The 14,602-nt window shown below is 52.2% G+C and overlaps 1 protein-coding gene across 4 annotated transcripts in view; it reads left to right on the top strand.

Moving 5' to 3' along the window:
* Positions 1-912: 912 nt before the first annotated feature.
* Positions 913-14,602, top strand: part of TET3 (tet methylcytosine dioxygenase 3) — a 124,968-nt gene continuing 111,278 nt past the window's right edge. The window contains exons 1-2 of one of the 4 annotated variants that reach the window (XM_049856471.1): positions 913-933; positions 3,033-3,751. In XM_049856471.1, coding sequence (XP_049712428.1) covers positions 3,449-3,751 — 303 coding nt within the window. In that variant the 5' untranslated portion in view covers positions 913-933; positions 3,033-3,448. The other 3 variants (XM_049856469.1, XM_049856468.1, XM_049856470.1) reach the window with 3 other exon arrangements.

The following is a 14,602-nucleotide window of genomic DNA, read 5'->3' as shown; positions in this document are numbered from 1 at the left end:
ATTAAAATTACAATAGTGGTTGTCATTTATTGGGCCCTATGTTAATTTTTTTTTTTTTTTATGTTAAGCACTTGAATTTGGAGACAGTGACTACCTTGAACAAGGTCACGCTGCTAGCAAGTGGCAGCGCCAGCCATCGTCTTCATCTCATTGTTGTACTGTCTTTCTGGAGATTGTATAACAAACAGGAAAATGCTAATGATATACTGTTAAGTGGGAAAAGGACAGCAAATTGCACAATCAGTGTGACTACAACCATGTTATTAAAAAGAGAAATTAATCTCCAAGTAGAAAAGGCTAGAAGGAAATATAGCAAATGGTTCAATGTAGATGTGCTTGGTGTCTTTCTTCTAACTCCCTGTATTTTTCACACTTGCTTTAATATGCATTGTTTTTATTAAACAAAATAATTTAAAAAATTAAAAATGTACATTACAATTACAACCTGTTTCTCATGTTTGATTGAAAATTACAATCTATTGGTATTTCTTCTCAATTCTAGTCTTACTTTCTTCAACAGAAGCTCATCAGTCCTCACAAAGGCCATGGTAGCAAGTAGGTATCACAGCCATGTTCACAACCCACAGCTTGACAACTTGGCTACCAGAGCCAGCTGTCAAAATCGGGCCCGCGAGGGGGAAGTTCCAGACAGCCCCGGCTTCTCCAGCTGCCCAGGGCTTTCTGGACAGCGCTACTTGAGATCAGTTACTTTTTTCTTCTTCTAAATAGCAGGCCGAATGGTCTTTTTCCAGTTCTGGCTGAGTTGTTAACTTCAGCCTGGCAGGATGCCTGCCGGCTACCTGGCTCCCTGAGCACCATCCAAACTGGTCAGGCCAGTCCTGCCCGTGGCTGTTTCTGCCAGGGCTTGCCTGTGTGTGTGAGTGTGCGTACGTGTATGTGTTAAGAGACCCACCCTTCTCCCCAGCAACCCAGGTAGGTGGAAGGCAGCTGCGGGCACCAGTTTAGCAGTCAAGCCAGATGGGTGGAACTTAATTAATCTAACCTGGAATTTCAACTTGGCCTGCACAACAGGTGAGGGAAAAAAGCAGCAGAGAATGGGCACTTCGGCAACTTGGAAATAGTCTTGTGCCTCGTCCCTTGCACCTTGCCTGGTACACAGCCCGGGGTGACTTTTCCAACGTGTGCCGGGTTTTAAGGCTTGGTTGCGCCAGGCCCCCTCGGAGGCTGTCGGAGCCCCTCCTGAACGCTGTCCTCCTCGGTTACCCTCCGCGACGCGCCCGTTCCCCCTCCTCTGGGAGGCAGGGCGGGGGTATCGGATCAGTCTTTGTTTTCGACGCGAAAGAGCCGAGCGCGGCGCGGGGGATACTCGCGATGGCAGGGCTCTGGGGTCTGTCTGGGCAGGTCGCTCGGCCGTGACCCCCGCGAGGCTGTCCCGCAGCTGGCTCACAGCCTCTGCCCCCGGGCACCCCCTCCTCGCTGGCCAGGCTGACTCGGTACGCAGACGCGCGATGTCCCCCATTGTCCTGCCTCGGAATGAGCGAGCGACAGTCGGGGGAGGGGGGGCTAGTCGGGCCCGGAGCTCCGGGCTCCCGAGGGCGCCGGGACCGTCCCGGCCACTCGGGCCGGCAGGGAGTGGCAGGAAGTGGGTACACCGAGGCCGGCTCGGGCGAGGGCCTAGGCAGCGAGATCCGCGTGCCCCACCCCGCGCGGCCCGCCTCGCCGCCGGGGGCTGCGGACCCGCCGGAGGGCGGGGGCGCCAGGCCGAGGGGGACGGCGGGGTCCCGGAGGGCCGCCCCGGCGCGCCGACCGCTGGGGGAGGGACTGCAGGTGCAAAGGCGCGGCGGCGGCGGGGCCCAGCGCCCCCCCGCCGCCGGCCCCGTCCCCTCCCCGTCCGCGGGGACTACCCCCTCGCTGCTCCGGGCCGGCGGCGGGGGCGGCGGCGGGGCCGGCGGGGCCGCACGTGCGCGCCCTCCCGGGCGGGGGAGTCCCCAGGCGAGCACGTGCCGCGGCGCGCGGGGGGCGGGGAGTCCCGCGGCCGCCTTCATTGCTGCTGCCGCCGCGGCCGCCGCTGCCTCTTCCTTCCTCCTGCGCCGTCCCCTCCTCGGCCGGGCGGGGGGCTCCGCGCGCCGAGCTCGGCCGGGCGGGCGCTCCAGGAGGCGGGCGCCCCAGGCGGCGGCGGCGGCCGCGACGGTGGCGGCGGCGCGGGCCGGGAAACTTTGCCCCTTTGTGCGCTCCGCCCCGGAGGCGGCGGGCAGGTCGGTGCAGTCGGTGCCTTTCCGGCTCCGGGGTGGGGGAGGGGCGGCGGGAGGCGTGGGGGGCCCGGCCGGGGGAGGGGACGGCCCGGGCCGGCCGGGGGGGCAGCTACTTTGTTGCGGGGGACGGGGCGGGGGTGCTACGGGTCACAGTGTAGCGGAGCCGGGCGGGGGCGGCGGGGCGGGGCGGGGGCTGCGGAGCCGCCGGAGCCGAGCGGCCGAGGCCCCAGAACAAAGGAGCCCGAGCGGCGGCGCGCGCGCGGCCCGGCCCGCGGCTCGAGCGCGCCCCCCTCCCCGCGCCCCTCGGCGGCGCGGGGCGCCCTTCGCTGTCGGCCGGCGCGGGCCCGGGGCGCGGCGGGCGGCCGGCGCGGGCTACCCCTGGGCGCGCCCCCCGCCTGCAGGCCGCTTCCGTGTCGGGGCGGCAGGGCAGCCCCGCCGAGCGAGGCTCTGAGCAAACTTTATTTTGGAATCTCTGCGCCCTCGGGGAGGGCCCAGCGGCCCCGAGAGGGGTGTGTGTGGGAATTCTGGTGAAACTCTCACTAGCGCCTGGAGGTGAGGTTGGGGCACAGAGCAACTTTCTTGGAAATCTCACCTTGACCGCCCCCTTAAATTTCTTGTCCAGGCTGCCTCTGCACCCTGTCAGGCCCTAGGCCGCCTCCCTCAGAGAGGCAGCCGGTGCTGGGTTGTGCCAGAGGTTTTGGGCGACCTTAATTTGAGGAAGCCCCTTCTCCCATTTTCTGTTCCCAGAAGCAGGAGAGGTAACATGTGAAAGTGTCCCTGATCCCCTAGTGATGCGCTTCTGCTTTGTGTCTCTTTCAGGCATATTCTTCTCCATCATCCTGACGCCTGGAGGAGAAATACCAGGAGGAAACTCCCTGCCCTGCCCCCATCACACACCCACCTGCTCACCTCATGCCTCAGTCCGGGGTGGGTGAGGGTGAAGAACCCACCCAGCCAAGATGATCAAGTTCCTGGGGGCTGCTGCTGGTGTCCTTCCCCAGGTCCTGGACCCCAGCAGGTGGGAGAGTGGCCCCCAATTGAGCCCTGTCAGACTGCTGCAGAGGAGGTGAAGAGGGACTGAGAAGAGGATCCATCCGGGAGACTGACGCTCCTTGCTTTCACCCTTGTAGACTCTTGACTATTGTAGGAGAGAAGGACCTGTTGGTGGCCTTTGCAGACAGGAACCTGGACTGTGGTTCTGCCCTGGCACCTATGCCCCCACCTCTGGCAGCGCCATGAGCCAGTTTCAGGTGCCCCTGGCAGTCCAGCCGGACCTGCCGGGCCTTTATGACTTCCCTCAGGGCCAAGTGATGGTAGGGGGCTTCCAGGGGCCTGGGCTCCCGATGACTGGGAGTGAGCCCCAACTCCGAGGGGGTGGAGATGGACGAAAGAAACGGAAACGCTGTGGTACTTGTGAGCCCTGCCGACGCCTGGAAAACTGTGGGGCCTGCACCAGCTGTACCAACCGCCGCACGCACCAGATCTGCAAGCTGCGCAAGTGTGAGGTGCTGAAGAAAAAAGCCGGGCTTCTCAAGGAGGTAAGCTGGCCCTGCTGGGCTCCCCAGTCCCTTTACTGAGGGCCCTGTAGTCACAGGGGTCTTGTTAAGGGCTTGTCCAGTGCAGCCTATTCTTAAGGCCGTTTTTTATATTCTTGGTTCCGACTTTGAGTGTGGCTGTAAATAGGAGTGTAACCGAAGTTGGGCGCTGACTTGGACCTCTCTGCAGAGCTGACAGTTTATAACAGAGGAACCTTCTTGCTGAGTTGCAGAGGGCTCAGAGCTGGCACCCTCAGTTCTGATGTTTGCATTTGACACGGGGCGGTGGTATCCAGCTTAATCTCTAGAAGTGTTTTGTGCTGCTTTGAAGCCTTAGGTGTTGTATTCTGAGGTCACATCAGTGGTGGGGTGACTTGGGAAGTGATAGAGTCAGGTAAGGGACAGAGGCTGATGGATTTGAAAAGAAAGGTCTGGAGTGACACAGGGCGGTTTTATGCTGCCTTGGCGGAGTGGGATGTTTCGCTAAACCTTTTCTTGAGTTTTCCCCAGAAAGATGGCAAGAGAGTCAGTTGAAACTGTTTGGGATTTAATGAGAAACTCATAGATTTGGGCTTCCATACCGGACCTAGTAATTCTTGAGGTCAAAGACTGTTTTTATCTCTGTGTTCTCAGGATGTGGCACAGTTCCTTGGGGTGTAGAAGGCACTCAAATACTAGTTGAATAAATGAACGATGTACTTTGGAGACACCGTCAACTCCAGGAGGGAATACTCCTTTTTCTTGGAATGGAGAGTTGAGGGAAGGAAGGAGGAGTTGGGATGAGGGCTGAGGGGGAAGTGGAGGGGCAGTGACCCAGCACTGGCCATCTTTCCTTTCCATTCTGGTGGTGGGCTGCCGGCCGGAGGCTGGTAGCAGCCGCGACAGCAGAGAGTTCGCAGAAGTAGGGACGAGAGAAGTTGAGCAGCTTGGGAGGAGCAGTGTAGTGGCTGAGGCTGCTCCAGGCAGCGGGACTGGCGCTGGACAGAGACGGAGGCCAGCGCTGTCTGCAGGGCTCTCCTCGGCTCTGCCACTAATTTGCCCAAGGACCCAGACAACTCAGGAGCTGCACTTGATGGTGTTTGAAGCCTTCCAGCTGGACGGGGAGCCGTGCTGTGTCTGAGAGCTTGGGCACCTGTGGCTGCGATGGGTTGGCGGCACTTGCTCGGTATTTCCCTGACCGCTGACTGCAGAGCTGTGCATGCTGTGAGCTGGAGGGCTGTGGGCCAGTGGGTGGGAAGAAAGATCCAAGCGTTGGGGGCAGGGAAGTGGGTGTTGTTGGGGTGTTTCTGTCCCACGTTATCTTTTCTTGCCCACTCCCTGTGGAAGCTGCGTGTAGTGACCCAGGGACCACAGACTCTGTGCCCTGTTTTCCTTGCCTCTGGCTGAAGCAGACATCTGGATCAGATCTTCAGGAGCTTCCCCCTCAGCCTGGGATGCAGTGTCCAGCCCCTTTCTGTGGCTGGTGTCCGGAGGGGAGTTAGTATCCTGCTATCCTGGTGTCCTGTGGGTCAGCTCTGAAAGGGAGGTGGAATCAGGAGTATCTTTCACTCCTGGGTATGAGATCTGGTGTTTGGGTGTAAGGAGAACCTCCTCAGTCTATTTTGTGAAGTTTGATTCCCGTGCTGCCTTCCTTCTAGAGTTCTCTCACCACCCCGCTCCCCCTCCCCGCCCCTTGTCTCACTCCTTTCCTCTCATAATCAAGCCCTGGTTTTGGGGAGGGTGCGTTCTCTGGGCTGGATGTGCCTGGAGCCAGTGGCCCTTTTGAACTGCGTTTAAGCTCTTCTTTTGGCAAAGGTAGGACATACCTGAGTGAAAGGGGCTGGGAGCCACGCCAGGGCCATGTCATCCTTGTGAGTAAACTGCCAACCCAGGCCGCCAGGTGGTCGTGGTTAAGATTCGTGGATCTGGTTGGCTGAGGCATTAGAGCATTAGCGACTCATTCTGCTTCGAGTTGCCTGCATCCCTGAGGACAGTGGCCAGCTGCCCTTACCCAGGGTCAGGGAAAATGTGGCTGGATGGCCTGCAGTGTCCAGGCATAGAGTGCCCAGACCCTGGTCTATGGGCCAGAGCTGGCCCACGACAGAGTTCACCCAGTCTCAGGAGAAACAATGAAAAAGGGACAGGGGAGTGAGTTTTTCCTTAAACCTAATTATCTTTGATTTAAAGAGCAGTGCCTTATTCTAGGAGCTCTCGTGGCACAGTGCTTAAAGCACTTGGCTGCTAACTAGAAGGTCGGTGGTTTGAATCCACCAGCCTCACTGTGGGGGAACAATGTGGCAGTCCGCTTCCGTAAAGATTTATAGCCTTGGAAATCCTGTGCGGCAGTTCTGTTCTGTCCTGTAGGGTCGCTAGGAGTCAGAACCAATTCAATGGCAGCGAGTTTTTGGTGTGTTTTTTTTTCTTAAATTCTAAGGATAGATCCTTTTTGCTTCTTCATGTGCTTTTGTGAAACGGAGGTGTTGATGGAAGTAGGTTTATTTTTTCTAAAAAGTCTTTACTTTGTGAAATACATGGGTGGTAGCTAGTGTCTGTCACTGTAATTTTTTTCCTGATTCGTGAAGGCTGGAAGCCTGGGAACCACTGTCTAGGCTTAACCTACGTTTAATAAATGTGTCCGTGGCATAGTCGCAGAGCAGAGATACCCAAGAGACTCTGTTGGAGGGAGTGAACCCCGAGGGACCATAGCAGACTCTGTGAGATGGCTGGGGTCTTAACCATTAGATCTGAGCGGACATTTGGCAGAGGTGACATGTCCCAGGATTGGGGAAGCTGAGAAAGGGGGAGAGGCATTACTGGCTTCCGAGTTTTCTTTGGATTTGGCTCAGGAATAGAACTTTAGAAATTGGCCCTAACTGTTCATATAGGGCAGACGCAGCATCCCAAGGAGCCTCTTGGAAATCAAACCATCTGCTTGGATCCAGATCCCTGGTGTTTCCTCTTCTCTCCATACCCTTTCCTTACTTCCATCCTGTCCCCATCCCTGGCTTCCTTTGGAGCCAGTGTTCCTGTCTGATGACAGCTGCTTTGTGTTATTCTGTCAGGGGGGCAGTATCTTGAGTCTCCTGTCTTCCCTCCTTACTCCTCACTCTCTTTTTTCCAGGGGTTCCTATGGGGAGCCCCTCTATTTTGAAAAGAAGTTTGGCATTATGAGACTAGAGACAGCCCCCAGGAACGAGCCTCCCGCCAGGGCCAGGTGACTACTTCTCTGGGTCCTAAAGGGAGGCTGGACAGGTGGGCAGCAGCTGTAGGTAACACCTGAAGGGGTTCGTTCCTGTACCATGTGCTTTGTCCCTACTTCCGGAAAGTATTTAGATCCTGGGTGGATGTTGGAGGTAGTCTGAGTTTACGCTGTTTTTATTTGGGCAGTGACTTAGTAACACAACGAAGAAGAGTAGGATTTGGCGGCTGTGGAGGCACAGTAGGGCTCAGATTATTCTCTTGGGCAACATATTTGTAACCTCTCTGAGCACTGGTTTTTCTTATTTGTAAAGGGAGGGTAGTACACCTTCCTTGCAAGGCTGATATGAGGATTAAATGAGGTAAATATGCGTAATGCCAGGCACATAGTAGGTGATCAGTGCAAGGTGACAGAACATCCAGAACAGAATTAATCTTCATGCACAAACAACTGTGCATTGGTCTCTGATTTGTAGTTGTAAGATGCAATGTGAATGAAATATTTATCTGATGGCATCCCCTAGCCTGTTCATAGAAGAGCCTCAGGGCCAGGCAAGGAGGAGTTTGCCAGCCTCTCCACAGGGGGAGGGGGTTGGATGCTCAGGAACAAGGAGCCATGGTGGTTCTGGGCCGGACTGACAGAGAGGGTAGATGAGTAACCCTTTATGGGCCTGGGCATGGGGAAGAATGTATACCCGTGTGGAAGAATGTATGCATAAGGTTGGACACATACTTGAGAACATTGGCCATCTGGCAGGCAGCCCAGTGGACTGAGTGGCTGAAACAGATCTTTTCGCCAGTTTGGAGCTAGGACACCTTGGAATTGGGGCTCTCCCAACATCCAGAACACCTGACACATTCCTGCCTAGCCTGCAGGTAGTTCTGTCTTCCTGAAGACCGAGGCTGTGAGGAGGGATGCTCTCAGCCTGGCACCAGTTCCCACCAGCAAGGGGAGAACAGATTGGTGAAGTGGAAGTGATGGGAATCTTTAGAGAAAGGGACCCATCTTAGCGTTTGTGAAGCTAGAGAGAGGGCGGGCCAAGGAGTGGTGTTTACTGTAGACTTTGGGAAACTGTTTCAGAGCAACCAGTTTCGAACTCCATGGCCATAGATTCTAAGAAGGAAGTTAGCTGGAGGGATAGCGTTGCTTTTAAAAAAGGAAATGCTGACAGAGCACTGGAGGATGGGTGCCCTGAGGAGGGAGGTGGTGGGGTGGGGAAGGACTGAGCCACCAGCACGGCTGCACAGGCTGTTCCCTGGTGAGTGCAGGCATAAACGGCTACACGGCTACACTCGTTATGTAGAAAGGGGGTACAGGGCCCCGAAGACGGACTCAAGGGTGGTGTGACCCTTTCAGAGGACTGTCAGAAAGTCCTGATGGCCAGAATGTGCCGAGGCTGATGGAAAATAACTCAAGACAATAAAAGTTTTTTTTTTTATTCCCAGCAAGAACAAGAAGGAAGGGGGTAGGGTTATGACTTCAGGGAGCATAACCAGTAACAGAGAGAGAGAGCAGCCCGAGCGGCCCTGTTGGTTAGGAGATGCAAACTGGGGGAAGACCCTATAGCCACTGTAGTAGAAAGGAAGAGCAGCTGACTGCCCTGCCTGAGGCTGAGTCATTCACTCCCTGCCGACCACCTTGAGCTGTGCTCACAGAGCAACAATCGCCATGGAAATATGCTGATTGAAAGAAGGGCTGAAAGGCCAGCAATAGGCCAAAAGTCCAGTTTCCAAAGAGGTTCTGGAAATTATAAAAGTGTAAGCTTGTTATCAATTTTTGACAGTTCTAGAGCAGGTTGTTAAAAAGGTAGTTTGTGAAACATTAGAAGGGCAAGTGGTGAGCTTTGGGGCCCCAGTGGTTCTTTATGGAGTAGCTCAGTCACACTAACTGGTTGGGATTTCTGCAGATAAGTGATGGTATCTCTTGCCAGCTTCTTGGACAGATCAGAGGGCCAGTTTTTGGTTTAAAGTCATACTGAGGGGAGGACATTGGTATAACTGACCTGTCTGAAATTCCTCTCTCTTTTTTTTTTAAGTCAGCCATGTGGATGGGGGGGGTCCACATTAGAATCACCTGGGGAGCTTCTTTAGAAAAAGAAAAATCAGTGCCTGGGGCCCACTGCTATTTTTTTTAAGAGGCTTCCCAGGTGATTCCAATGTGGAGCCCATGAACCACACGGTTGACTCAAAAAAAAAAAAAAAATTAAACGGGGCAGTTATGTGAGTTCTTGGGGTCCATGGAGCCCTGGTGGTACAGTGGTTAAGAGCTTGGCTGCTAACCAAAAGGTTAGCAGTTCGAATCCACCAGCTGCTCCTTGGAAACCCTATGGGGCAGTTCTCCTTTTGTCCTGTTGGGTTGATTTGAGTCAGAATCAACTCAAAGGCAATGGTTGAGTTTTTTTTTTTTTTTTGGTTAGGGCCCACATTCCAGAGATTCTGACTTCATTGGTCTGGGGTGGGGCCTGGGCTCATAGGTTGCTCCTAACATGTAGCCAGAGTAGAAAACCTCTCATGTAGACGAGTGTGAGGTGACGGGCACCCACTGGGACTCTTCTTGTACTGTAGATTGCTCATGTGACTCTTGGGGCTCCTCAATTGTTCACAGCCACACTGCCACCTTGCTACTCTGTGGACCAGCAGCACTGGTATCATCTGGAAGCTTGTTAGAAATGCAGAATCTTGGGTTCTGCCCTAGACCTACTGAATCAGAATCTGCGCTTTAACCAAGTCCATTTGTATGTCATTAGCGTTTGAGGAACACTGGTCTGTGGTACTTCCGTGCTGAGGAGGAGAAGGGGCAGAAACAAGTCATGATAAACAGACAAAGAATGCCAGCTAAAAAGGAGTTGCCAACAAGGGTAAGGAGGACGACTAGCCCATTTCTTCATTTTGTAGGCCAGGGGGACAAGAACTTCTTGAGATTTACTCCGTGTTTATTCCTGTTCTTCCGGAGTCCGTTTCCTTCTAGTCTAGTGAGTTATCAATAAAACCCTTAAAGAACTTGAGTGTTACTTCTCAGAATAGCTGGGAAAGGGGCTCTGAGGAGTTGTTTGCTGCTCAGCAGCCTGATTTGGGATGTTGGAACCCCTTGAGGAAGCAGTAGATGGTGGTGGTTATGAAGAGGAGAGAAAAGGTGGGTCTCACAGAAGGAAGCTAGTGGGCCTGGAGGCTTGTGGAGCTTAAGGGATGTGTGTCCCCTTCACAAGATGTGGATTGTAGAGGTGTCAGATCTGTGGGTGAGTGGATGGTGAAGCAGCAGCTATTAAGTTGAATAATAAGAGCAAGGAATTGGAGGAAAATGGGGAAGGCTGGGACAATGGGTCCCAACCAAACTCAATGGATTTAATCAGGGTCAATGCAAAGTCCTACACTTGTTTAAAAAAGAAAAGAAGGAATATGCAAGTAAGGAAGCCTAGCTTCCTAGCCTGGAGGAAGAGCTGGTTTAAGAGCTTAACTTGACAGCCTATTCTGATTCTGAGATCTGTCAGGGTGGTCACATGCAGGCCAATTGAAGGAAGTAGGGCTGTTCAGCTTGAAGAGTAGAGGAGCGCAAGCTAAGGTGAGTCTTCCCTGGAAGAAGAATGACTTCCTTTGTGTAGAGGAATGTGCAGACCTCTCATCAGTGGGTAGAAGTTATAGGCAGGTAGACTGAACCCATGTTAGAAAAAAGAATTTTCCAACATTTACGGTAATTCCAGGACTGAAAAGCTAACCCTGAGAGATGGTGCGTTTTCGGTACCCACACGTCTGGGTAGAGGCCGAGCGCTGACAGGCAGGGATGCTGTGGAGGACATCCCTCTGTCAGGTGAGGCTTTCATACTTGGGGGTCCTCTAGCTAAGACTAAACAAAATATAACATTGGGTCTATTACCTTATTCCTTAGACAACTATATACACAAGAAGCGTCTATCTTAGGCCATAACATTTTTTTTTTTTTAATCAAGTTCTGGACTTAATTTTTTTTTTTTTTTAGTTGCTGTGAAGTTGGCTCTGACTTATGGCAACCTCTTACGTACATTTCTTGTTGTTGTGTGTTGTCAGTTCGATTCCAACTCATCAACTGCATGTGACAGCGTAGAATTGCCCCGTAGGGTTTTCTGGGCTATAATCTTTTTTTTTTCCCCTTTATTGTGCTTTAGATGAAAGTTTATAGAGCAGATTAGTTTCTCATTAAACAATTAATACACAAATTGTTTTGTGACATTAGTTGTCAACCCCACGAAGTATCATCACTTTCCCTTCTCTATCCTGGGTTCCCTGTTGCCATTCATCCGGTTTTCTGGTCCCTTCTTGCCTTCTTGTCTTTGCTTTTGGACTGGTGTGCCCGTTTCGTTTCGTATACATAATTGAACTACAAAGCACGTTCCTCACGTGTGTTATTGTTTGCCCTATATACCTGTCTAATCTTTGGCTGAAGGGTGACCCTCGGGAGTGACTTCAGTGCTGAGTTAAAAGGATGTTTGGGGGCCATACTCTTGGGGTGTCTCCAGTCTCTGTGAGGCTGGCAAGTCTGGACTTTTTTTTTTTTTTTAATTTTTTTAATTTGAATTTTGTTCTACATTTATCTCCTGCTCTGTCCAGGACCCTCTCTTGTGATCCCTATCAGAGCAGTTGGTGGTAGTAGCTGGGCACCATCTAGTTGTTCCGGGCTCAGTCTGGCGGAGGTTGTGGTAGTTGTGGTCCATTAGTCGTTTGGACTAATCTTTCCCTTGTGTCTTTGATTTTCTTCATTCTCTTTTGCTCTGTCTGGGATGGGACCAGTAGATGTGTCTTAGATGGTCACTTGTAGGCTTTTAAGACCCCAGACACTACTCGCCACAGTTGGATGTAAAACATTATATAAACTATGTTATGCCTGTTGAACTAGATTTCCCCTGAGACCATGGTCCCTAGCCCTCAGCTTAGTAACTTGGTCCCTCAGGGAGTTTTGATATGTCTGTGAAGCTTCTGTGACCTTGCCTTGGTCAAGTTGTGCTGATTTCCCCAGTACTGTATACCATCTTAGCCTTCACCAAAGTTACTACTTATCTACTATCTAGTTAGTGTTTTTCCCTCCCACCTCTCCTCTCCTTCATAACCATCAAAGATTATTTCTTTATGTGTGTAAACCTTTTCTTGAGTTTTCGTGATAGTGGCCTCATGCAGTATTTGTCCTTTTTTGATTGACTTATTTCACTCAGCATAATGCCCTCCAGATCCATCCACGTTGTGTTTCACAGATTGATCATTGTTCTTTATCGTTGCTTAGCATTCCATTGTGTGTATGTACCATAGCTTGTTTATCCATTTGTCTGTTGGTGGGCACTTAGGTTGTTTCCATCTTTTTGCTATTGTGAATAATGCTGCAGTGAACATGGCTGTGCATATGTCTGTTTGCTTGGCAGCTCTTATTTTGGCTGTGAACTTTATGGAAGCAGATTGCTAGGTATTTCTCTCGCAGAGTTGCTGGGTGGGTTCGAAGAACCCGCCTTTTGGTTAGAAGTTCTAACTTAGAACTGTTGTGCCACCAGGGCTCCTTGACCTAATGTATAACAAAATGTCGTCTAGTTCTATGCCATCTTCATGATTGTTGGCATGTTTGAGTCCTTTGTTGTGGTTATTGTGTCAGTCCATCTCATTGAGGGCTTCTGTTTTTGCTGACCCTCTCTTTTATTAAGCGTGATGTCCTTTTCTTGCGATTGGTCTTCCCCGGTGATGTGTTCAAGTAAGTGAGCCAAAGCCATGCCATCCTGACCTAATCTCAGACACAGGTGGGGGTAGGTCTGTGACCCTTCTGAAATTTTCATCCAAGTGCTATGTGGCTGTGAAGGGGGTGTGTTTTCTCAGGTGAGAGAGTCAGTAGTTTGATCACATTGTCAAGAGTATTCATGAACTGCCCAAATTTAAGAAGCCTGCTCTACCTGAACTGCTACCAATATTGTAGTCATTAGCTACATCTGACTATTTAAATTCAGCTTCTCAGACCACTAGTCACACCTTGCAGGTGCTCTGTAGCCACATGTGGCTAGTGACTCGTGTTTTGGATAGCACAGATATAAAACATTTCCATCATCACGGAAAGTTCTATTGGATGGTGCTTCGAGGCTAGAGAGACCTTCTCTGTGTGGTCTAACCCTTCACTGAGGCCTCTTTCTGGGTTAGGAAAATGGTTGTCCATGTTGTCTGATCTCAGAGGGACTTTTTGGTTTGGGACCTTATCCCTACCCCACAGTAAATGGTGAGGTGTATGGAAGGGGGCAAGGATTTCCTAGGTTCTAATCCATGGCAAAGCTCACTGCTTCTCCTTGAGGACGGGGCCATGTTTTACTTATTTGCTTATGGTGAAAGAATAACTAGGAGTGAGGTGTGGCTCCCTACCCAAGGGTGCTCGCTCTCTCTCTCTCTTAGCTTCCTAGTGGGGAAAATGGCATCTTCTACCCACAGAGCTGATCAGAGGCCCCGGTGGATCTTGTTCGTGTTTACTTCCAGCCCCAAACTCACTTCTGCATGGGCACTGCCCAGAGTCATCCTCTCTGACTCGGGTTCTTTCATTCTGGAAAAGACAGTGTAGTGAACGGGAGAGTTGGGAGACCACATCTGGGGTCTCAGGAGTTGTCACTGGTTCTCTGCTGCACTCCCCATCTCTTCTTCGCAGGTCCTTGTGGACTTAGGGTGGGATGCTCAGGAAGAGAGAAAGCGCTGGAAGGGAAAGGACCTGTTATCTTCCTTGTGAGCCCTGGTCTCCAGCCCAGCTGGCTGTGTGTGGGACAGTCCTTAAGAGTTGCTGTGCGCCTCTGCTGAGTGTGTCTATGAGGGTGCAGACTATTGGCACATTGTCCCTGGAGTGGACAGACCTGCTGTGACTTTGCCTCCTGTCATTTGCATAAGAAGTCCAACAACCTAAGTTTTTATTAGTCATCAAGGGAGGGGGGGAAAAGAAAGCCAGCAGCCCTGTGTGGGGGGACTGGGTGGCCTTCAGGTGACTGCAGGTTTGGGGTTGTTGTGTGCTTCCCTTCAGATAGCACAAGCAGAAGACCCTTGTTGGCTTTGCCCTGCACAGCTCTAACTCAGCTGCACCGTCTCCCCCACGCCAGCCAGGGAGTTAGCGGATGAAATAACGTACCTCCGCAGTAAGAGCTGTGATTCTAGATTCTAGGAATACAAGAGGCGCTGCACTGGGTAGAGCCATGAGAGGATTTGCCAAACTGCACTGTTCGCACAGCCCCCACCCCCACCCCAATTACTGCCAGGGGAAGCCTCTGGAGGAGGGTGTGGAGATACTGGGGCAAAAATAAGTAAGTTGTAAGGTACTATACTAGAGCCGGTTCACTTTTAAGCCATTCTTGTTGGAAAGACATTGGGTTTTTTTTTCTTTCCCATGGTTTTTTTTTCTTTCTTTCTTTCTTTTTTAATCTTTTGCTGTGCTCTTTAAGGGGAAGCTCTGGGTGCCCCATTCCCTGGTTGATGCTGAGAATGATCTTGGCCCCCCAGGTGAGAGGGCTAAATCCTGTCTGTGCCATGTTCACGCTGCAGGGTACAGTGGGGCTGGGGGCCAGAGGGAGGAGAAGTGGTGGTGCTAGGAGGACAGGAGGGAAGACACACCTTCTGGAACGTTTCCTGGGCCCCAGGACCCACTGTGTCCCTGTGCCGAGGGAGGGCAGCTCCTCTCCCTCTAGCACTGCTTCCAGCTTCCGGAGA

Source organism: Elephas maximus, chromosome 17 (genome assembly GCF_024166365.1).
Source record: "Elephas maximus indicus isolate mEleMax1 chromosome 17, mEleMax1 primary haplotype, whole genome shotgun sequence".
Taxonomy (NCBI): domain Eukaryota; kingdom Metazoa; phylum Chordata; class Mammalia; order Proboscidea; family Elephantidae; genus Elephas; species Elephas maximus.
Note: the sequence above shows the minus strand (reverse complement) of the source record. Positions and strands in the feature narration are given on the sequence as shown.